A 23,302-nucleotide genomic window follows, 5' to 3' on the forward strand; every position below is an offset into this window, starting at 1 on the left:
AATATATAATATATATTATTTTTCAGAGATATAATCCTCTCCTTTTTAAAATTAATTTTTATTGCAGTATAGTTACTTTACAATGTTGTATTAGTTTCTGTTGTTGTTCAGTCACTAAGTCCTGTCTGACTCTTTGTGACCCCATGAGCTGCAGCAAGCCAGGCTTCCCACTATCCCCCAGAGTTTGCTCAGGTTCTTGTCCATTGAGTCAGTGATGTTATGCAACCATCTCATCCTCTGCTGCCCTCTTCTCCTTTTGCCTGTGAGTCTGTATTACATAGCAAAGTGAATCAGCCATACATATACATGCATCCCCTCTTTTTTGGATTTCTTTCGCACTCAAGTCACTACAGAGTGAGCTATACAGTACGTTCTCGTTAGTTATCTATTTTATACATAGCATCAGTAGTGTATATGTGTCAGTCTCAAGTATTTTATTCTCCCCCTTCACCCCAGTACAGTCTTTAGCACATTGGAAATATCCAATATGTGTTAGCTGAATAAATGGTGACATTTACATCTTACAGGATCACCCTTAAGACAAAAAAATGTGACTAACAGTCATGGGGAAAGTAGGGTGGAGTGATCTTTTTGATAGAATCTCACATTTATCATTTTGAATCTTGCATGTATGATTCTTGCAGCTTCCTTGGTGGCTCAGACGGTAAAGCATCTGCCTGCAATGTGGGAGACCTGGGTTTGATCCCTGGGTTGGGAAGATCCTTTGGAGAAGGAAATGGCAACTCACTCCAGTACTCTTGCTTGGAAAATTCCATGGATCAGTCAGTTCAGGTCAGTTCAGTCGCTCAGTCATGTCCAACTCTTTGCGACCCCATGAATCACAGCACACCAGGCCTCCCTGTCTATCACCATCTCCCGGAGTTCACTCAAACTCACGTCCATTGACTCAGTGATGCCATCCAGCCATCTCATCCTCTGTCATCCCCTTCTCCTCCTGCCCCCAATCCCTCCCAGCGTCAGAGTCTTTTCCAATGAGTCAACTCTTCGCATGTGGTGGCCAGAGGACTGGAGTTTCAGCTTTAGCATCATTCCTTCCAAAGAACACCCAGGACTAATCTCCTTTAGAATGGACTGGCTGGATCTCCTTGCAGTCCAAGGGACTCTCAAGAGTCTTCTCCAATACCACAGCTCAAAAGCATCAATTCTTTGGTGCTCAGCTTTCTTCACAGTCAAACTCTCACATCCATACATGACTGCTGGAAAAACCACAGCCTTGACTAGACGGACCTTTGTTGACAAAAGAATGTCTCTGCTTTTTAATATGCAATCTAGGTTGGTCATAACCCTCCTTCCAAGGAGTAAGCGTCTTTTAATTTCATGGCTGCCATCACCATCTGCAGTGATTTTGGAGCCCCCAAAAATAAAGTCTGACACTGTTTCCACTGTTTCCCCATCTATTTCCCATGAAGTGATGGGACCAGATGCCATGATCTTAGTTTTCTGAATGTTGAGCTTTAAGCCAACTTTTTCGCTCTCCTCTTTCACTTTCATCAAGAGGCTTTTTAGTTCCTCTTCACTTTCTACCATAAGGGTGGTATCATCTGCCTATCTGAGGTTATTGATATTTCTCCCGGCAATCTTGATTCCAACTTGTACTTCTTCCAGCCCAGTGTTTCTCATGATATACTCTGCGTATAAGTTAAATAAGCAGGGTGACAATATACGGCCTTGATGTACTCGTTTTCTTATTTGGAACCAGTCTGTTGTTCCATGTCCAGTTCTAACTATTGCTTCCTGACCTGCATATAGGTTTCTCAAGAGGCAGGTCACATGGTCTTCTATTCCCATATCTTTCAGAATTTTCCACAGTTTATTGTGATCCACACAATCAAAGGCTTTAGCATAGTCAATAAAGCAGAAATAGATGTTTGTCTGGAACCCTCTTGTTTTTCCATGATCCAGCAGATGTTGGCAATTTGATCTCTGGTTCCTCTGCCCTTTCTAAAACCAGCTTGAACATCTGGAAGTTCACGGTTCATGTATTGCTGAAGCCTGGATAGAGGAGCCTGATAGGCTACAGTCCATGGGGTTGCAAAGAGTTGGACACGACTGAGCGACTTCACTTTGCATTTATGGATGGTTGAAGAAGCAGGTATAGTTAACATAACAAAGTGATTTCTAACCTGCTTCAGTCTTCAGGCCTCTTTATGGAATCTGATAGAAGCTATGGATCCTTTCCCCTGAGAAAGGCATGCTGAGGGACACAGACATCCTTAAAATTTTAAATAGAACTGCGGTTCATTGACTCTACTTGGGCTTAAGACATGCTTTGATACAGTCTTCAAACTCTTTATGTGATTCCTTTTAAATTGCCCCCAATTCCATTGCAAAGATAATTTCTCTTATTGCCTATTACAGCCAAATTTTGATGTAGCTGGAATTAAGCATTAGAGCATTTTCTGAGGCATATATGTGATTTTTATTACCTCTCAATTCAGATTGAAACAAATCTAAGTCCTTTTCCAAATCTACTCATTGAAGATTTTAGAGAATTCTCAAAAAGGCATCTTGTGCACTAAGAATATAAACAAATTGCAAACCCCTTCAGGAAATCATTGATTATTCATAAAGCTCAATTAATTCTTGTGTATATTTAATAACACACTCATATCTATGACTGTTCCTTACAACCCAAACTAACTATGTGCTCAGGAATTGTAAATAGATTTTAATATCAGCCTGAGAGAAACATAATTAGGATAGGAATGTGCTGCCAAAATAATTATATAACATACTACAAATTATCATCTAGTTAGTATAAATTGAAATTCATCACTATTACATTGTCAGAATTTATACAAGTAATGAACTTATCATCAATTAAGTATCTCAAAGACTACTAAAGGACTCTAAAAAACCTTAAAAAAGAATGAACTGCTTAATTATTTCCCCATTTCTTTGAAAGTCAACTAAGTACAAGGCCATGCGCAAGTTCTTTATGTCTAGACACTAGTAAGAGGATTCTTGCTCACTTGTATGCATGCGAGCTCAGAGCTGAAGGGAAGATTAGCAACAATTAGAATAGAATCCAACAATCCTTTTTTACAGATGAGCTGACTGGGTTGAGAGGAATAAACAGACTTGTTCAAAGTAGAACATTAAGAGTGTCTAAGGAATTCAGATCAATGGCACTTTAGACCCTGGTTTGAAATTCTAGCCCTCACCCTGTAACCTCATTTTTCTCATCTGTCACATGGGATATTTTGAGACAGTAAAAAGATGTCATTTTAGTCAATACATAGCCTATTCTGACACACAGTGTCTACCCAATAAATGGTGTTTAGTTTCTCCTATTAGGAGAAGAAAAGAATTTGCAACTCACGACTTACAGTCCAAGATTCTAGTCCCAGTCCCTTACCACTGTGGAAAAATTGCTTTGTGGTCTCCAACCAGTATATTGGCATTGGATAGCTAAACTCTTGTGACATTCAGTTTCAAGTTCTCTTTTTGCCTTAAAGTGGCAAACATTTGGGGTTTTGTATTGTCTTTGCTGTTGTGTCTTTATCACCTTTAATCAGTGCTCGACAAATAGGTGTTGGATGAAAGAATAAATTGCTCTGCCGTGTGCCTACAATGTTCACTTCTGGGTTTCAGCAGAAACAGCATTTCTTACGGACTTGTGTAAACTAGAAATGATTGGATATTTGAGAATCAAGGGAAATAACAGCATTCAAGAAGCAGAAAGCTTAATTAAAGTGTGTTCCAGGTGCCATTGCTGGAAGAATCATTTGACATCTTGATGCACACAATAGCAGTAGAATAGGATACTTTCTTTTCCTTTTAAATCCTGAGACAAGTTTCAAACCGCAGCCTAGCCACTAGCTAGTTCTGTGACTTTGGGTAAGTTATGAAACCTCTCTGAGCTCTGTCAGTTTCTTGTATGCAGAATTTTCTCTGCATACAAATTGAATGATTCATTTAACCTGCTTAGCACAGTACCTGGCACATGATAAGTGTTGAGTAAAAGGTAGCTTCTTTGACTTATTCTATGCGTTCTATGACTAGAAATAATGGACTTGGGGATCTGACTTCGCGGATGTAAGTTCCAAACACAAGTGTGCAACCTCTTAGCATGTCAGTGTATACTGCTTAATTTGATGTCTTCTGTCCTAAGATATGAAGACTGATGGTGTTTCTGTTCTGTGAAAACGTGAAATGAAACCCATCTAAAACATGAAATTATACCTCTTGCCTTAGTCACAGCTGTTAGGCATAGCTTATATGAGAAAAAAAAAAATCAATGCACAAAATTATTTGATTAATCAGCATTGACATTGTACTTCCTAGCAGAGGGAAGCTGGGCATTAAAAAAAAAAAAGTGCATTTTCTGCCTGGCCTCATTTTTATGTTAATTGAAACAAAAGAAAAAAAAACAACAACAAAAGCACACAAATGTTGATGGGAGAAAATGCAATATAATTCTACAAAATATTTTGGTACTAAAATGTTTTATGGAGACTAATGGCTCAATTATAGCTTAATGCTTATTGCCACGAGTGTTGTAAGGGAGGAAAACATCTCCCCTCTGATGTACTTGCTCATGTAAACAAGAGAGCAGGTTTCCCGAGTCAGAAACAGTATGTTCTCACTCACCCAGTGGCCACTCTCTGTCTCAGAAAATCAGTCCAGCCCTAGAGCAGTATCCCAGCTGGATGGAGCACCATTGCGTCCCCTCCCTCCCCATCAGAGGACCATTAAGTTCCCGCTACTTATGCTTGAAATAGTGACTTGCTTTCTCAATCCTATTACAGGGTTTGAAAACAACTCTGCTCTTCTCCAAAGAAGCACATTTATTTTCAGGTCGTAAAATGCATTTTATTAGCTCAAACGTATCACAGTTAATAATACAGGACTTTGGGGTTGAATGAAACCTTGCTTTTGAGGAAACTGAGGCACAGAGGACTTGTTCACTGTGCCTGACAGAGCTGAGAGTTCAGCATACTGAGTGGGGTATAAGAAAGATTATTTATGAAGAGCCTAAAGCACAGTTCTTGGAACATGCGTTTTATTTATTCATCTAATAGAAATGTATTGAGCCCTTATTGTGTGTTAAATAATGTAATTAATATGGGGGATTTAGGAAAATGAGACAAAGAAGGCGTCTATCCTCATATAGAAGAGTATAGTAGGGGATACGGATAACAAATGGATCAATGTCTTTCATTAATTATAGATTTTTATTAAAGTTACAAAGCAACTAAGTAGAGTGCAAGGTCACAAGAAACGAGAAACAAGTTCCTTCTTTGGGACTTCCCTGGTGATCTGCCTTGCAAGGCAGGGGATGTGAATTTGATCCCGGGTGTGCTAAGTTGCTTCAGTCATGTCTGAGTCTTGGAGACCCCGTGGACTGTAGCCCACCAGGTTCCTTTGTTCACCCGATTCTCCAGACAAGAAAACTGGACTGAGTTGCCATTTCTTCCTCCAGGGGATCTTCCCAACCCAGGGATTGAACCCATGTCTTCCACATCTCCTGCATCACAGGCAGATCCTTTATCCACTGAGCCACCTGGAAAGCCCCTCGATCCCTGGTGGGGGAATTAAATCCCACAAGCTGTGTACTGAGCCCACATACTGCGACTAGAGAATCCGTGCGCTGCAACAAAAGATCCTGCCTGTCACAACTAAGACCTGTTGCAGCCAAATAAACAAATATTTTAAAATAAAGAATGAGTTTTTTCTTCTTTATCTCCGAATGATTAATCACAGTGGCTTAGGTGAGGACGATTTTGGAAAAAGGTGTTGGCAATTGCAAGTGCGAAAGTCATACAGAAGGAAAAGAGGCCATATTACATATCCAGGCAGAGTGTCCCTGAAATAGGGTATTGGAGGCAAAGAGGCTAGAGGAGGGAGGGTGGGTTACATTACATAGGTCACAGGAATTTGCATTAAGAGCATGCTCGGTTGATAAAATTAATACTGTCCCTGAGCTTCAATTTTCATTTGCAAAAAAAAAAAAAAAAGTACCAATTTTATCAAGGGCTGTAATGTTTATGAAAGGAGAATGTTGCTTATCACCCAGCATGGCACTAGACACATGTTTGGAATTCCCCACCCAGAGTCCTCCTACCCCGTGCCTCATCTTTATCTGCCATCAGCTACTCTTGGTAGAATCACACTCAGTGGGAATGAGCGGACGTGAAAATGTGGCGGACTGTGAGGAGTCATGAGGAGGAGAAAGAGACTTGGGGGAGGTGGAAGTCAGGAGGAGCTGTTGACCTGGGATTTCGACATTAAAGGTGGATTAAGCCGTGCTCGGCATCCTCTGAAAGCAGCAGGATGCCTACTGGGAGGTGGTTGGGGGACAGGGGGCGAAGAAGACCCCTAGTGACCTGATGGGTCCCACGTGTATGTTGACGCTTGTTGGGGCCACTCTCAGACTGAAGAAATTCACAAAGACAGTTTGTTCACATGAGAGCTGTGCTCCTCCGTAGCCTAATCAAGTCTTGACATTTGAATTTCTAACAAATTTTTGGGAAATAACTTTTCAGATTCTCATCATATAGTACTTGTTCAATATGAATAGAAATAATTACTTTGCTGAAGTGATTAGCATGGCCAAGAATAACTATAGACTTTCTTCCAGTTTTTACTTTTAGATAAATGTCAAATATCTTCCTTAAAGTGCAGTGGATTTCTCTTCTCTAAAGAATCATTAAAAAGTAAAATATGATGAAGGTGTAGGGAAGTACAGAAAAATAATGAGAAATGTGCATGAGAAGAAAGCCAAGTTGACCTGGCAGAGAAAATTTTCTCAGCAGTGATTGTAGTCACCAAAGAAGTAAAAACTAATAATACTAATTTCATCTAAAGGAGAAGAGCAGTAACTGGTTGTGTTTTCCCCAGACATTGCTGGAAGCCTAGTTCAGAATGGAAGGCTTCTCCACTCTAAAATGGGGGCCCTTTACGGTAAAGTAGACTCACAGTTTCTGAGATCAGGTGGTCTGCCGACCCAGTCCTGCAGTTCAGAGAGTGACCTTGTATGAAGCACTTAACCCATCTGAGATCAGTGTGGTCAACTCTGAAGTGAAAATGCTAAATTTACCTCAGGATAAACTGTGATAAACCAGGAAAAAGCAGTCAATCCTAAAGGAAATCAACCCTGAATATTCACTGGAAGGACTGATGCTGAAGCTGAATCTCCAATACTTTGACCAGCTGATGCAGCGAGCCTACTCATTGGAAAAGGCCCTGATGCTGGGGAAGATTGAAGGCAGGGAGAGAAGGGTGTGGCAGAGGATGAGATGGTTGGATGGCATCACTGACTCAGTGGACATGAAATTGAGCAAACTTTGGGAGATAGTGAAGGACAGGGAAACCTGGCGTGCTGCAGTCCAAGGAGTCTCAGAGAGTTGGAAGTAACTTAGCGACTCAACAACAATAACAGCAACCTGAGATGACGTGAGATGACATACAGGGTGTCAGATACCATCTTTGGCGTCTCTGTGAAAGAGATGAGTCTCTTTCCTTCCTTCCTTTCCCTCAGGAGAAAGAGATAGGTTAAGTGGTGGCTGGAATAGGACCCTAGACTCCTGAATCCTCAAACTCCCTGGAGATACTCCACAGACAGGAAAGGTCTCAGAAAAAGCTTCTATATGCAGTTGCCCAGAGCTAATGGAGCAAGTTCAACTGAATCACATGGAGTATCCATTCACACAGAGTGCCCCACTTTGCCCAGAACAGAAAGTCCTAAGGCCTTTTTTTATAACTTTTCAAACCATACCAGCCTCTTGGAGGTCCAAATGAAACCCATCCAACCAACCTTGGTCCTTTGCTTTGATTTCAAAAATGGGTAATACTTCTACCTCATGCAGTAAGATAAGGGTTTCATGTTGGAACCTTTTAAAAAGGTTCCCCTCCCCTCTCAATCTTTTCAGATCTTTGGTCTAGAACAAAGAGGGGATGAACAGTCTCTTCAATCACTTGCCCTCAGCTCCACAGCCAATTCAGATGAATAGGGAAAGCAAATGCAAGATAAAACATGATAATACAGGGTGGAGAAAGAAGTGTTTGGGTCAATGGCTTGGGCAAAACTGAACTGATCCTATTTTTCCTTGACCCTACCAGACAATCCTTGAGAGGGCTTATCTTGGATGATTTTCTGTGTTTTTATTTTCATTTAAAATTTTTCCTTTAAATGATGTAACCTCTATTCTACAAGGAAAGAATCACTTGTATCAAAGGAACTGTATATCCACATTTAGCAAAATAGTGAAGAAGCTAGCAGCCCCTTGCATGACCACCAGGCATTTCTCTTGCCTGTTCCAAGCCTGCCCTTTGGGAGAGATATGACCAGTTATGTGAGCCAAATAGATTTCTAACCAAGAGAAGCCTCATCAGCAAATCATCACCTTAAATGTAACAGAAGTCCCTGGCTTCAGTTATAAAAGACTCTTGGGATAGGACGCTTCTTTGCATTTTGAGGGCTCTGCATAAAATCTGGGTGTTTTTCTCAGTTCTGGTCCACACTCCATTACACACTTTAATGACTGCATTAAAATTCTCAAATGAAGCTTTGGGATAAAGGGCAGCTGATTATATTTATTCACCTTTCAGCATTGACATCACTGCAATATGCTTGCTTTCTTTACTGAAAGGTACTTATAATATCCAAAGACGTGTTAATGGAACTATACTTTATAAGTAAGTAACTTTATAAGTAAGTAAGGCTAGTCTGCCTAACTGAAGAAGAAGCGTGTCACAGTGGAAAAACCACAAGGTGGGATAAAGGAGGCCGAGTTGGATGGATCACTCTGGAAAGTCATGTTACCTCCTATAAAGTGAAAGGATTAGCTTTGATGATGCCTATGATTGTTTTCAGTGGCAATTTTATATGCATCCTGTGACTCAATGGCTTCCAAGAAATGCCCTTCAGGTATTAGATATAAGACTGGAGAGTCAAGCAGAACGACTGTGCCAAGAGATCTCTTCCAAGTTACTCAGAAACCCACAGCTCTGCATGTGCATGGAGGGGTTGGTCCACTTCTGAAATTAGTGTGTATTACCAGTCAACCACATAGCTCACCCAATACCTTTTAAACTAGTAAGTAAGTAAATATGTGTTACTCAGTCATGTTTGTTTCTCCGTGACTCCACGGACTATAGCCTGCCAGGCTCATCTGTCCGTAGAATTCTCCAGGCAAGAATCGAGAGTGGGTAGCTATTTCCTCCTTCACGGGATCTTCCCTACCCAGGGATGGAAACTGGGTCTCCTGAATTGCAGGCAGATTCTTTACCCTCTGAACCACCTGGGAAGCCTGAGGACCGCAATAACACCTTGTGTCATTTTAGATAAAAACATTGCCTTAGGTGACAGTGACCACTCGAAAAACAGAAAGTCACCAGTCTGGTCATGTGAATATAACCTGGCTACTTTTGCCTACTTTCCTCCAATTCAATACCCTGACTCTTATTAATGCTTCTATTTTATTATTATTATTTTATTAGCATTTGTTGAGGTAGAGTTGCTTTACAGTGTTGTGTTAGTTTCCACTGTACAACACGAATCAGCTGTATGTATATATATATCTCCTCCCTCATGCCCCCCAATGTTCATTGTAGCACTATTTACAATAGCCAGGGCTATAGTCAATCTTAAATTGAATGGATAAAGAAGATGTGGTACATATATTCAATGGACTATGACTCAACCATAAAAAGGAACAAAGTTGGGTCATCTGTAGACCTAGAGACTATTTAACATAGTGAAGTAAGTCAAAAACAGAAAAGCAAATATCTATATTAACAAATATATGTGGGATGCCTCTCTTGCATTTCCCATTGTCTTTGTGGCAGAGTTTCTCAAGGCATTTTAGGCTAAATCATCCTCTGTTGATGGGAGAGGGGTGTGGACTTTGTGCCGTATAGGATGTTTAGCAGCATCCTTGGCGTCTAATGGACAGTGGAGTGCCACTGTCCCCTGTACGATGACCAGAAATGTCTCCAGACATCTAGAAGTCCCTGAGGGGTCAAATCACTCTGATTTGAGAGTCACTAGTCTAGGTTTTGGAGAAGGTGATGGCACCCCACTCCAGTACTCTTGCCTGGAAAATCCCATGGACGGAGGAGCCTGGTAAGTTGCAGTCCATGCGGTCGAGAAGAGTCGGACACGACTGAGTGACTCACTTTCACTTTTCACTTTCCTGCATTGGAGAAGGAAATGGCAACCCACTCCACTGTTCTTGCCTGGAGTATCCCAGGGATGGGGGAGCCTGGTGGGATTCCGTCTATGGGGTCGCACAGAGTCGGACATGACTGAAGTGACTTAGCAGCAGCAACAGGAGTCTAGGTTTAATCTTTTTTTTTTCTTTTAATTCTGAACTTTCTTGGGCATAAGACCAATGCTATACATCCCAAAATGCCCAGAAAGTATTGCTCTGTTGTTATCACTCTTAACATTACTATCATCTTTCATTTATAAGGTTTCACAATTTATCAAGTGTTTTCACCCACACTATCCATGGAGATCAATGCATGGCAGCTCAGAGTTTGGAACAAATGAGGAGAGAGAAGCATCTTTTCTGTGACTTGTCCCTGTTTCCCTTTTTTTGTTTTACCACACTTGTAATCTTGCATGTTTCACAGAAGAGGACTTGCCATGAGGAAGATGTATTTAGGACAAGTCAGGCATTGTATACATAAAATCTGGTGGGTTTCTGAGACATTAAAGAGATGCTTTATCACCTTGAAATGATACTCATCTCAATGTCTGCTGGCAAGATCTACTAATCTCTCAAGAAGGACACAGGACCACACATCTGTAACTACATACCAACAGCTGGTTTCAAAGAAACCTGAGCCCAATGGCTCTTTAAAAGTGTTCTGAAAACTGCAATCTTCAGCCTAATTGAACTGCTGGAGTTTTAGCATGCCACACTCAGCGATACCGGATGGCATTTTCGAGAAAGAGAAATGAACACATTCCCCCCCTTTTCTCTTCCTCCCTCCCCCTCTTACCTGCTTAAGGATCTCAGCGGCTGTTTCATGCGAACAGTCAAATATCACGTAGAACTCCTTGCCTTTCTTCATTTCCTTGAGTAACGGCTTAGCATCTTTATTCCCAGAGGGCAGCTGGCGGATTTTGATTTTAATATTATATCTGGAGGGAGCTTTGATGAGCTCTTGCAGGCGAATGAGACCTAGAAAATGACATTCAATCAGGCAACAGACTGTTCTGTCCAGAATATTTGTTTATTGCCATTTAGAGTCAAACTCATATTATTCCCCCAATGTATCGAGAGGCCACCTACCTAAAGGTTGCACTATTGACTGCTCATTTATCATTCCTCTTTCTATGGTGGATCATATAATATTTTCCTTTTGTGGGTATGTGTGGCTAGAAGCACAATTTTCCCAAGAGGATTTTGAATTTTTTTTAGAATGCAATTGTCCTCTCCAGCTTTCACCACAAATCTTTTGCAAATCAAGTCAATAACTGTAAAATTTTGTAAACAAAATTTGCTTGATGTTTTCAAAGGTGCTTGAGGTGATGGATATACCGTCTTACTTAAAAACAAACAAACAGTAAAATACTAGAATTTCTTGGGACTATAAACCTCTGCAACCCTTTCATCAAATATTTATATATAACATACTGTTTTGCAGTTAATTAGTTGGGCTGTTCTATATCATCTTTCAGTTCCTGCCATTTAAGCTAATTATAAATGGCTTGTTTTTTCTTTCTAATATAATTGAACATTGGATGGGAAAATACTTTCTTGATTAAAAGAAAAGACCACTGAATACTTTAAAAGTCATGATAATAAGGGCAGAAGCATATTCTTTAAAAAATCTACCATTGGTGGTTATAGGAGTGTATACAGCTAACTCAACTAACTCGAGGAAGAATGTTTAATTCACCACAAAAATGAATCCAGTGAACTGCACCGTTGTCTTAAACAGAAGTGTTTTACTAAGGCAAGACCAACAGCTATATAAAGCCATAGTCTTATTTCCCCTTATGTTAACTGGCATTTGTTACACTGCACGATGTTGGCTCTTACTCAAGGACTCGCACTGGAAAATTGAATTTTTTTTTTTTTTATTACACAGCCTGTGCCTTCAGGATGTGTCAGCTTCAAGTAATCAATAGGAAATGCTAAGCTTTGTCACTCTTCAGATAGAAATCGTGGTATGCACCATGCAAGATAGAGCATATATATGCCGGCTACCTCTGGACTTGAGGCACTTTTACTTTTTTGTTTTGTTTATTTACTTATTTGTAAGAATCTGCCTGCAATGCAGGAGACCCAGGTTCTTTCCCTGGGTTGGGAAGATCCCCTGGAGAAGGAAATGGCAACCCACTCCAGTATTCTTGCCTGGGAAATCCCACGGACAGAGGAGCCTGGTGGGCTACATTCCATGGAGTCACAGAGTTGGACACGACTGAGTGACTAACACTCTCACTTTTACCCTTTCCCCTAGAAGCTACATTTTTGTGTCTATGATGCTATGAGTTCTCTCATACCTTGGGTAGGTGTGGTTCTGAAGTACAGTAAATTTGAGAGAAAGTTACTCTTCAGGGTCAAATAAACCAGCGCAAGGAAAGAAGGAGTTGTAGAATCATATCAAAATTTAGTGCTCATTATCCTTCTTAATTTTTTAACTTCCCAGGAACTTGGTTCTTTTCAAATCAGTGTGATTGAAGGCTCCCAGATACTGATGTGGTTGAAGGCTCCCAATTACCTCACCTACTTCCTCAGTGGCTCAATGGTTCAGTAGGTAAAGAATCTGCCTGCAATGCAGGAGACACAGGAGAAGATGCCAGTTCAATCCCTGGGTTGGAAAGATACCTCGGAGGGGGAAGTGGCACACCACTCTAGTATTCTTTCCTGGAGAATCCCATGGACAGAGGAGCCACAGGCTATACCCACAGGCTCTACGATCTGTGGGGTTGCAGAGGGTTGGACACGACTGAGCACTATCACACACAAGCACAAATGGGTTACTTTTCCTCTTACTTCCAGAATCACTTGTCCTGAGCACCTGGTGGGTAACTAATAGAAAAAACTGAGCACACTGACTTGTGCATTTGTTCCTCTTCACAATAACCCTATGAAGAAAGTGTTATCATCTTCATTATTTCATGTATGAAAATCAAGGCTCAGAGCAATGAAGTAACTTACTCATGGTTACAAAGATAGGAGGAGCCATGGATTCAAACTGCCTGTGGGTCCAGCTCTCCGTCTTTCCATGTCACCATCATGCATTGCAAATACAAATTTGCTGATGCTTGAGGGAACAGGTATAATTTTGGATTATTTGATGGGATGGGGAAAAAGTTGAAAGAGGTACCCAATCTCCTTTCTTCTTTAGGCTGCTTGCAAGTCTCTCCTGTATTTTTTTCCCCCCTATTGCCCTCTTGCTTTATAATCAGGTTTTTTTTTTTGTTTGTTTGTTTGTTTTTTTTTTTAATTTGAGCATGGCCACAAGGGAGATCAATGTGGGCTTTAAATAAAATAAGCAAAAATTTTAAGAATTTCATTTCATCTGCTGCCACAAGCTGCTCTTTTGTTCTTTGCTAAATGGAATGTCTGTCTTGAAGTGCATCTTCCTATCGTGATGACTTATACACATTAAGAGCCTTTAAAGTTGAATGCTTTCTCTCCCTTCATTCATTCATGTTTATGGGAAAACATTTCCTGGCTGTTCACTGTATGCCAAGTACCACACTAAAAGTTGGAGACACATGAACACATCTTGCTTTAAGGTCTTCACAGCCCATAGAAGGATTTAATGCCATCAAATCTTGTGATGTACATGGACATTTCTTATTACTTAATTTCATAAATTATGACCCAAGGCTAATTGGGGCTGGACCAGCTTACTCAACCTTGTGTTAAGGTTTGCTATTATTCAGTCACTAAGTCATGTCCAACTCTTTGTGACCCCATGGTCATGTCCAAAGAGTCATGTACAACTCTTTGCTTCCCTGTCCTCCACTATCTCCCTGAATTTGCTAAAGCTCATGTTCACTGAGTCAGTGATGCTATCTAACCATCTCATCCTCTGCTGCCCTCTTCTCCATTTGCCTTCAGTCTTTCCCAGCATCAGGGTCTTTTCTAATGAGTTGGCTGTTCTCATCAGGTGGCCAAAGTACTGGAGCTTCAGCTTCAACATCAGTCCTTGCAATGAGTATTCAGGGTTGATTTCCCTTAGGATTGACTGGTTTGCTCTCCTTGCTGTCCAAGGGACTCTCAAGAGTCCTCTCCAGCACCATAATTTGAAAGCATCAGTTCTTAGGTGTTCAGTCCTCTCTATGGTCTAACTCTCACATCTGTACATGACTACTGAAAAAAACATAGCTTTGACCATAAGGAGTTTGTTGGCAAAGTAATGTCTTTACTTTTTAATGCACCATCTAGGTTTGTCATAGAATTCCTTCCAAGAAGCAATTGTCTTCTAATTTCATGGCTGCAGTCACCACCTGCAGTGATTCTGGAGCTTAAGAAGAGAAAATCTGTCCCTGCTTCCACTTTTTCCCCTTCTATTTGCCATGAAGTGATGGGACCCGATGGCATGATCTCAGGTTTTTTAACATTGAGTATGGCTACTGGGTGGCAGATCCAGGGCATAAAGCCAGGTCCACCTCTGACTGCTTAATAAGATCAAATATTTAACTGACTGAATGACTAACTAACTACATAAATAATTATCTGTGTAAATAAATAGAGAGAAAAAAAGAACTTTAGACCAGCATAAAACATTGAGCCTTTATTTGGCAAATGAGTCCATTAATAAACAGGCTCCCTCCTCCTCCAAAAAAGTAACTGTGAGCTTTCACAATTGTTTCATAAAAGAAAGTTTTTAATACCAATAGAAGAGAAAGGAGAACTCAGTACAAAAGACTAGCTTTTAATTGGACTAAATTTATCTTTTGGAGAAACTCACTACTAAACCCTAATTTACTCATTTTGTCCATATACAGGTGAATTTCCCTCAGGAAAGAGAGGATCAGCAGATTTAAAGATTACAGACCCAAGATGTAGAAAGAATAAAGGGCAAGGAAGGGGAGGTTTATATTTATCTTCCAAAGCAATTGTTTGCTTTCAAAAAAGAAAAAAACAACCTTTCTGCCCTCATTAACAAACAGCAGAATTTACAATTCAAAAGGCTTTTTTAGTTCACAGGAGACAAAAATTTAGAGAAAGCCTTCCCTTTTGTTTGCATTTTGCAGCAATCCATTCATTGTTTACATTTCATTGTAAAGAAGTTAAAACTTGTTTTTAAACTAGTCATTACTTCAGGGAAAGATAATTGATTTGGACTGCTGCTGCTGCTGCCAAGTCGCTTTAGTCGTGTCTGACTCTGTGCGACCCCATAGACGGCAGCCCACCAGGCTCCCCTGCCCCTGGGATTCTCCAGGCAAGAACACTGGAGTGGGTTGCCATTTCCTTCTCCAATGCAGGAAAGTGAAAAGTGAAAGTTCCATTGATCTATATTTCTGTCTTTGTGCAAGTACCATACTGTCTTGATGACTGTGGCTTTGTAGTAGAGCCTGAAGTCAGGTAGGTTGATTCCTCCAGTTCCATTCTTCTTTCTCAAGATAGCTTTGGCTATTCGAGGTTTTTTGTATTTCCATACAAATTGTGAAATTATTTGTTCTAGCTCTGTGAAGAATACCCTTGGTAGCTTGATAGGGATTGCATTGAATCTATAGATTGCTTTGGGTCGTATACTCATTCTCACTATATTGATTCTTCCAGTCCATGAACATGGTATATTTCTCCATTTTTAGTGTCCTCTTTGATTTCTTTCACCAGTGTTTTATATTTTTCTATATATAGGTCTTTGGTTTCTTTAGGTAAATATATTTCTAAGTATTTTATTCTTTCCATTGCAATGGTGAATGGAATTGTTTCCTTAATTTCTCTTTCAGTTTTCTCATTATTAGTGTATAGGAATGCAATGGATTTCTGTGTGTTGATTTTATATCCTGCAACTTTACTATAATCTTTGATTAGTTCTAGTAATTTTCTGGTGGAGTCTTTAGGGTTTTCTATGTAGAGGATCATGTCATTTGCAAACAGTGAGAGTTTTACTTCTTCTTTTCCAATTTGGATTCCTTTTATTTCTTTTTCTGCTCTGATTGCTGTGGCCAAAACTTCCAAAACTATGTTGAATAGTAATGGTGAAAGTGGGCACCCTTGTCTTGTTTCTGACTTTAGAGGAAATGCTTTCAACTTTTCACCATTGAGGATAATGTTTGCTGTGGGTTTATCATTGGAACAAAATAGAAAGCCCAGAGATAAATCCACGCACATATGGACACCTTATCTTTGACAAAGGAGGCAAGAATATACAACGGATTAAAGACAATCTCTTTAACAAGTGGTGCTGGGAAAACTGGTCAACCACTTGTAAAATAATGAAATTAGAGCACTTTCTAACACCATACACAAAAATAAACTCAAAGTGGATTAAAGATCTCAATGTAAGACCAGAAACTATAAAACTCCTAGAGGAGAACATAGGCAAAACACTCTCTGACATACATCACAGCAGGATCCTCTATGACCCACCTCCCAGAATATTGGAAATAAAAGCAAAAATAAACAAATGGGACCTAATTAACCTTAAAAGCTTCTGCACATCAAAGGAAACTATAAGCAGGGTGAAAAGACAGCCTTCAGAATGGGAGAAAATAATAGTAAATGAAGCAACTGACAAACAACTAATCTCAAAAATATACAAGCAACTCCTACAGCTCAACTCCAGAAAAATAAATGACCCAATCAAAAAATGGGCCAAAGAACTAAATAGACATTTCTCCAAAGAAGACATACAGATGGCTAACAAACACATGAAAAGATGCTCAACATCACTCATTATCAGAGAAATGCAAGTCAAAACCACTATGAGGTACCATTTCATGCCAGTCAGAATGGCTGTGATCCAAAAGTCTACAAGCAATAAATGCTGGAGAGGGTGTGGAGAAAAGGGAACCCTCTTACACTGTTGGTGGGAATGCAAACTAGTACAGCCACTATGGAGAACAGTGTGGAGATTCCTTAAAAAACTGGAAATAGAACTGCCTTATGACCCAGCAATCCCACCGCTGGGCATACACACTGAGGAAACCAGAATTGAAAGAGACACATGTACCCCAATGTTCATTGCAGCACTGTTTATAATAGCCAGGACGTGGAAGCAACCTAGATGTCCATCAGCAGATGAATGGATAAGAAAGCTGTGGTACATATACACAATGGAGTATTATTTAGCCATTAAAAAGAATACATTTGAATCAGTTCTAATGAGGTGAATGAATTTGGAGCCTATTATGCAGAGTGAAGTAAGCCAGAAAGAAAAACACCAATACATCATACTAAAGCATATATATGGAATTTAGAAAGATGGTAACAATAACCCTGTGTACAAGACAGCAAAAGAGACACTGATGTATAGAACAGTCTTTTGGACTCTGTGGGAGAGGGAGAGGGTGAGATGATTTGGGAGAATGGCATTGAAATATGTATACTATCATATATGGAACGAGTTGCCAGTCCAGGTTCAATGCACGATACTGGATGCTTGGGGCTGGTGCACTGGGACGACCCAGAGGGATGGTATGGGGAGGGAGGAGGGAGGAGGGTTTAGGATGGGGAACACATGTATACCTGTGGTGGATTCATTTCGATATTTGGCAAAACCAATACAATATTGTAAAGTTTAAAAATAAAATAAAATTTAAAAAAAAAGAAAAGTGAATGTGAAGTCACTTAGTTGTGTCCGACTCTTAGAGACCCCATGGACTGCAGCTTACCAGTTCCTCCATCCATGGGATTTTCCAGGCAAGAATACTGGAGTGGGTTGCCATTGCCTTCTCCATTGATTTGGACACTACTCCTAATTTTGCTGGGCTTCCCTGATAGTGCAGTTGGTAAAGAAGCCACCTGCAATGCAGGAGACCCCAGTTGGATTCCTTGGTTGGTAAATCCCCTGGAGAAGGGAACAGCTACCAACTCCAGTATTCTGGCTGGGAGAATTCCACGGATTGTATAGTCCATGGGGTTGGAAAGAGTTGGACGTGACTTGACTTCTCTTCACTTCCTAATTCTGCTAATGGTCCTCCTATGTGTGAATGACAGCCCTGCCCAAGTCATTCAGTACTTCCAGGATTGGAGTCCAGTTGGAGAGAATGGTAAGGTGCAGGCAAACCCTGGCAATGGTGATGGGTTTTCTAGCACACTGCAGTAGTTTGTCGTTGTTTAGTTACTCTGTCATGTCTGACTCTTTGTGACCCCATGGACTGTAGCCTGCCAGGCTCCTCTGTCCATGGGATTTCCCAGGCAAGAATACTGAAGTGGCTTGCCATTTCCTTCTCCAGGGGATCTTCCCGACCTAGGGATCAAACCCAGGTCTCCCGCATTGCAGGCGGACACTACCATCTGAGCCACCAGGAAGCCCAGGGCAAATGATGACAGCTGCTAAACTTAGATGTAGGAGGTATAGGAGTTCACTGTATATTTCTTGCCATTTTTCTCTAAGTTCAAATCTTTCTCAATAAAAAGACAAACCATGAGCCTCCTTCCTCCACTCCCACCTCCAGCAATGCAATGATGGTAAACTGCACTTGTGGTTTGAAAAGTGTTTGCTTGAGAACAGGGAGCCTGTTTATTCCCTATGAGTTTGAGCTGGGCTCTGCATGTAGAGATAAGTTTCAAAAATGTCCAAGTGGCCAATTCTAAACACTTTCTTGGGCCATCTATCTGCTCTGTGTACTCAGACATGACACAGAAAAATGCTGATTTGCATGCACATCAACTCTGGGAACAGGTGGAGCATATGGAGGAGAAAAAAAGAACCTGCTATTTCCAGTAGAAGTTTAAAAATTCCCCTGCCTTCTCCTTAAATAATAATAAAGTTTGCTATTTGCATCGCCCCTTCTTATGAAGTATCCGACATGTCTTATAAATAGCTCAGTAAACCTCAGAAGATACCTCTGCGGTGGTTAGGTGTCAGTGCTATTTTACAGTAAGGAAAGTGAGGTAGAGGGAGGTTAATTGTTTGAATTGGCCCTGAAAATGAGTCACAGATGCCAGGCATTGCAAGAGACCTTCAAGGTCAAACCCCTCCTTGATGCATGAATCCCCTCTACACAGCTGCTGCTGAACACCTCTTAGTTTGAGAAATTTTCTACCTCACTTTTTGCAGCTCAATCCATTTTTGGACAGCTCCAGTTATATTTAATGAGCAGCAGTTCAAAGGAAAGGTACCTAGGTTTTCTGGAGTCTTAATCCAATTCTCTGTTCATTTACATGTACCACATCAGTGGATTTGATGTCATAAAAATGAATGTGATGGGACCCAAAGATAAGATCATACAGTTTAAATATTAATTTCATCTTCATGTGAACTTGGAAACATGCAAAATGGCATTTCACAAACATGTTGGTATATTAATACATCCAAATCTAATAGGATTCTTAAGGGGATCTATATACTCTCCAGAGGGGAGGGAAAAACCAGACTGAGAAATGGAGATGGGTAAGTGAGTGGAGTACCTGGGGAAATACAGCACTTTTAAGTGCAGATATTCATATGTGTGGTTTTTCAAAAGGGCATCAAAAAAGGCTAAAGACTGCCTGAAAGAAAAATTGTGTCTCTTAATGGAAAAGAGCCCCATAGAAGAATCTAGTCAAAATATTCAAGATTAACTATGTGCTACTTAGCTCCACCAGTATGTTTTGGTCCTGAATTCTGACTAATATCAATGGTAGCTAAAAATAATAAGTCACCATGAAATATCTAAAAATTGGTTTCCTGAGCAGAAATTTGAAAATTTGAATGGGTTCTGGTCAGAGGATTAGAGTGTGTAAACAGAAAGGGTGGAAAGAGTAAGGGCAGAAGGAAAAGAACTGTAATATATAATCATGTTGGTACTGAGTGCCCAGGATTTTCCATTCTCCAACTACTTCAGGTAGGATGGTAGGAGGGTGGGTAGCAGAGTGTTTTGGCTAGCACAGGTGATCATAACAACAGAGAGATGTAAATTATGATTGCTAAGGTGAAAAATTCACTTATTCCTTTACTTGGTACTGATTATTTTTTGGCTTGACCACTTATGTCAAAATGTTTAATTTTCTTCAAGTCCAAATTTTAGACCTTTGTAGGTTCTTGCTTCTATATAGTATATTTCTATTTTCTTTGGGGAAGTGAAGGAAAATATAGGCATAACAAACCCAAGTCACTGTTTAAATATAGCCAAAGAGTAGCTATTACACTTACTTACAGGGTGGTTGAGCATTTTAAATGAGTTAATTACATTCAATAATTAGAATAGTGCATGGCAATCAGTCAGCACTTCGAGACTTTAGTCATTGTAATTTTTGCAGTTGTCATTTTTCTTGGGTTTTCTTTCTAGATTCAGTGTTTCTTTGGATCATTGACATTTTTATATATGTTAGATTATTTCAAATGAATCCTCATTGTAAAACTTTGAGAGTATGTTTTAAGTGACAGATAATATTTCTTTATTGTAGGCTGCATTTTATAAATTTCATGCTCTGATGTGTTGAAAAATGACATAAGGCAACCATGGATAAAAAAAAAAAACCTTAAGTACTATGTTTTATGAACATATCTGGATGGAATTGACTTAACTGATGGCCTCATCTAGTTCCATCAAAATCCTGAGGACCCTTGAGTTTGTATCCCAGTGTCCACTATATTCCTGAACTCCAGATTCATATATTAACTGCCTACTCCTCAACTACATGCGGAGGTCTACTAGACATTGCAAAATCAAAGAACAGATTTATGACTGAACCCCCGCTCCTTATTTCTCCAAACTATTTCCATATATACCTTTTCCCATCTCAGGCAAAGGTAACTCCATCCTTTGGCTCAGGCCGAAAAGCTTAGTTATCTTTGACTCCTCTATTTCTTTCATCCAGCCTACACTCCCTCAGAGCATTATGCTAGCTCAACATCAAAATACTTCCAGTATCTGACCATTCCTCACTCCTCTATTGCTATCACTTTCATCTCTTGCCTTGATTTCAGTAGGAGCCACCGATTTTATCCTTGCCTCTCTATGTCATTTTATTATACAAAGGCCAGTGTGATCTTTTTATGATATAAATTTGATCATGTCACTCGTCTTCTGAAAACTCTGCAATGGTTGCCCATTTCATGAGGAACTGAAGCTTGTTCCAATAATCTACAAAGCCCTCCATGATCTTTAATGCTCACAAGTGTGACAGAGTCACATCTTCCCTCTCTGTAATCCAACCATACTGGCTTCCTTATTTGTTGTAAATAAAGGTTTATTAGTGCAGTGCCAGTCGCTCAGTTGTGTCCAGCTCTTTGCAACCCCATGAGCTTTACAGTCTATGGAATTCTCCAGGCCAGAATACTGGAGTGGGTAGCCTTTCCCTTCTCCAGGGGATTTTCCCAAGCCAGGGGTTGAACCCAGGTCTCCGGCATTGCAGACAGATTCTTTACCAGCTGAGCCACAAGGGAAGCTCAAGAATACTGGAGTGGGTAGCCTATCCCTTCTCCAGTGGATCTTCCCCACCCAGGAATCGAACTGGGGTTTCCTGCATCGCAGGCAGATTCTTTACCAACTGAGCTATTAGGGAATCCCAAAGGTTTATTAGAACACACTACTGTGGTGTTGGAGAAGACTCTTGAGAGTCCCTTGGACTGCAAGGAGATCCAACCAGTCCATTCTGAAGGAGATCAGCCCTGGGATTTCTTTGGAAGGACTGATGCTAAGGCTGAAACTCCAGTACTTTGGCCACCTCCTGTGAAGAGTTGACTCATTGGAAAAGACTCTGATGCTGGGAGGGATTGGGGGTAGGAGGAGAAGGGGACGACAGAGGATGAGATGGCTGGATGGCATCACTGACTCGATGGATGTGAGTCTGAGTGAACTCCGGGAGTTGGTGATGGACAGGGAGGCCTGGCGTGCTGCGATTCACGGGGTCGCAATGAGTCAGACATGACTGAGCAACTAAACTGAACTGGACTGATACTGTTTCTGTACTGCCTGTGACTGTTTTCTTGCTACGTCAGCACAACAGTTGTGACCAAGGCACTATGGCTCATAAAACCTGAACTATAGAGTATTAGTATCTAGCCCCTTTGAGAAAAAAGTTTGCAGGCCCTTGTTCTACAGAACTGACGGTGGTTACATTTCACTAACATTGGCCGTGAGAAAGCAGAAACTGCTGAATATTCTCCACACTGATTTGGTGCTCAGCTTCTCAGCTCTTTTTGATGCGTGTCGAGGGATGGAAGCCAGGCTTCCACCAGGGGTCTAATGAAACAGAGAGGATGACCAATGAGCAGCAGTTTCCCATTGCCTAGGGTAAGTGTGGGAGTCAGAGAGAAGTAGGTGACTGATGGGAAGAACATCCCGGCAACAGAGAGAGAGAGAGAGAGAGAGGAAGCGAGGCAAAACTTCACTCCCCATAACTGTTCTCTGGGGTCTCTCTACACTTGCTCTTCTAGAGGACAGAATTCTGCCTACTAGTATATAGTGATTTGGACTTTGTCCTCAGAGACACGCACAGTGTTCCCGTTGACTTCAATGGGAGTTATGGACCATTTAGTCCCATAGACATCTGCGCTGGCTTCAGGCTATTTAACAAACTCCTAAACAAATCCCAATAAAGTGCTCTCTTTAATGGGTACTTAATTCTGGTGTAAGGGCGGTGCTGAGCACACCTAAGTCCTTTCTTTTCCTTCAGGTTTAGTAAGTTTTCTCCTTTTTATGGCTTGATAATTACGGCAACCAAATACCTGAGTCAAGCAGTATTAAACCCACTCAGAGTCAAAAGATGTCTGCTGTTATTGATCTCAGTTGACCTGTTTACTCTCTGGGTTCCAATTTAATGGCTCAATTGATTATTCATTTACATTTTTAATGTCTTTGTGAGCAAAATAATTTTACCATGAATCATCTCTAACTTAATGGGCAAACACACACTCATTTTGGATTTTTCAATTTTAGTAAGCATTTAATGAGCAACTGTGCGCAGGTGAACTCAATAGGAATGAAGAGATTTCGGTTTCTTTTTAAAGGTAATAGAAATGATGGTTCAAATTCCCTCTATGCAAAATGGCTGTCAGTTGTGGGAACTCACTCGAAATCTAAAGGGCGGTTAGGATATCAACTTTTGTATTATCGTTTTGCAAATTATAGTTTTTCTCAATACAATTTGCAGTCTACAAGTTATGCCCACACCTTTAGTTAAATTAAATCCAGCTGCCACAATATTATTCATTGATTTGTTTTCCTTTTAGATGGTCCTGTTTTGCTGGAAATGGTAGAAAT

General features: G+C 40.5%; 1 protein-coding gene across 3 annotated transcripts in view; it reads right to left on the minus strand.

Moving 5' to 3' along the window:
* GRIK1 (glutamate ionotropic receptor kainate type subunit 1) overlaps nt 1-23,302 on the minus strand; it is a 465,964-nt gene that overhangs the window by 139,384 nt on the left and 303,278 nt on the right. For all 3 annotated transcript variants that reach the window (XM_086413002.1, XM_086412991.1, XM_086413013.1), the window contains exon 4: nt 10,975-11,156. In XM_086413002.1, the coding sequence (XP_086269128.1) occupies nt 10,975-11,156 (182 nt within the window). The remainder of the gene's footprint in view (nt 1-10,974; nt 11,157-23,302) is intronic.

This window comes from Bos grunniens, chromosome 1 (genome assembly GCF_055505025.1).
Source record: "Bos grunniens cultivar Pamir isolate PY7600 chromosome 1, Bosgru_T2T1.0, whole genome shotgun sequence".
Taxonomy (NCBI): domain Eukaryota; kingdom Metazoa; phylum Chordata; class Mammalia; order Artiodactyla; family Bovidae; genus Bos; species Bos grunniens.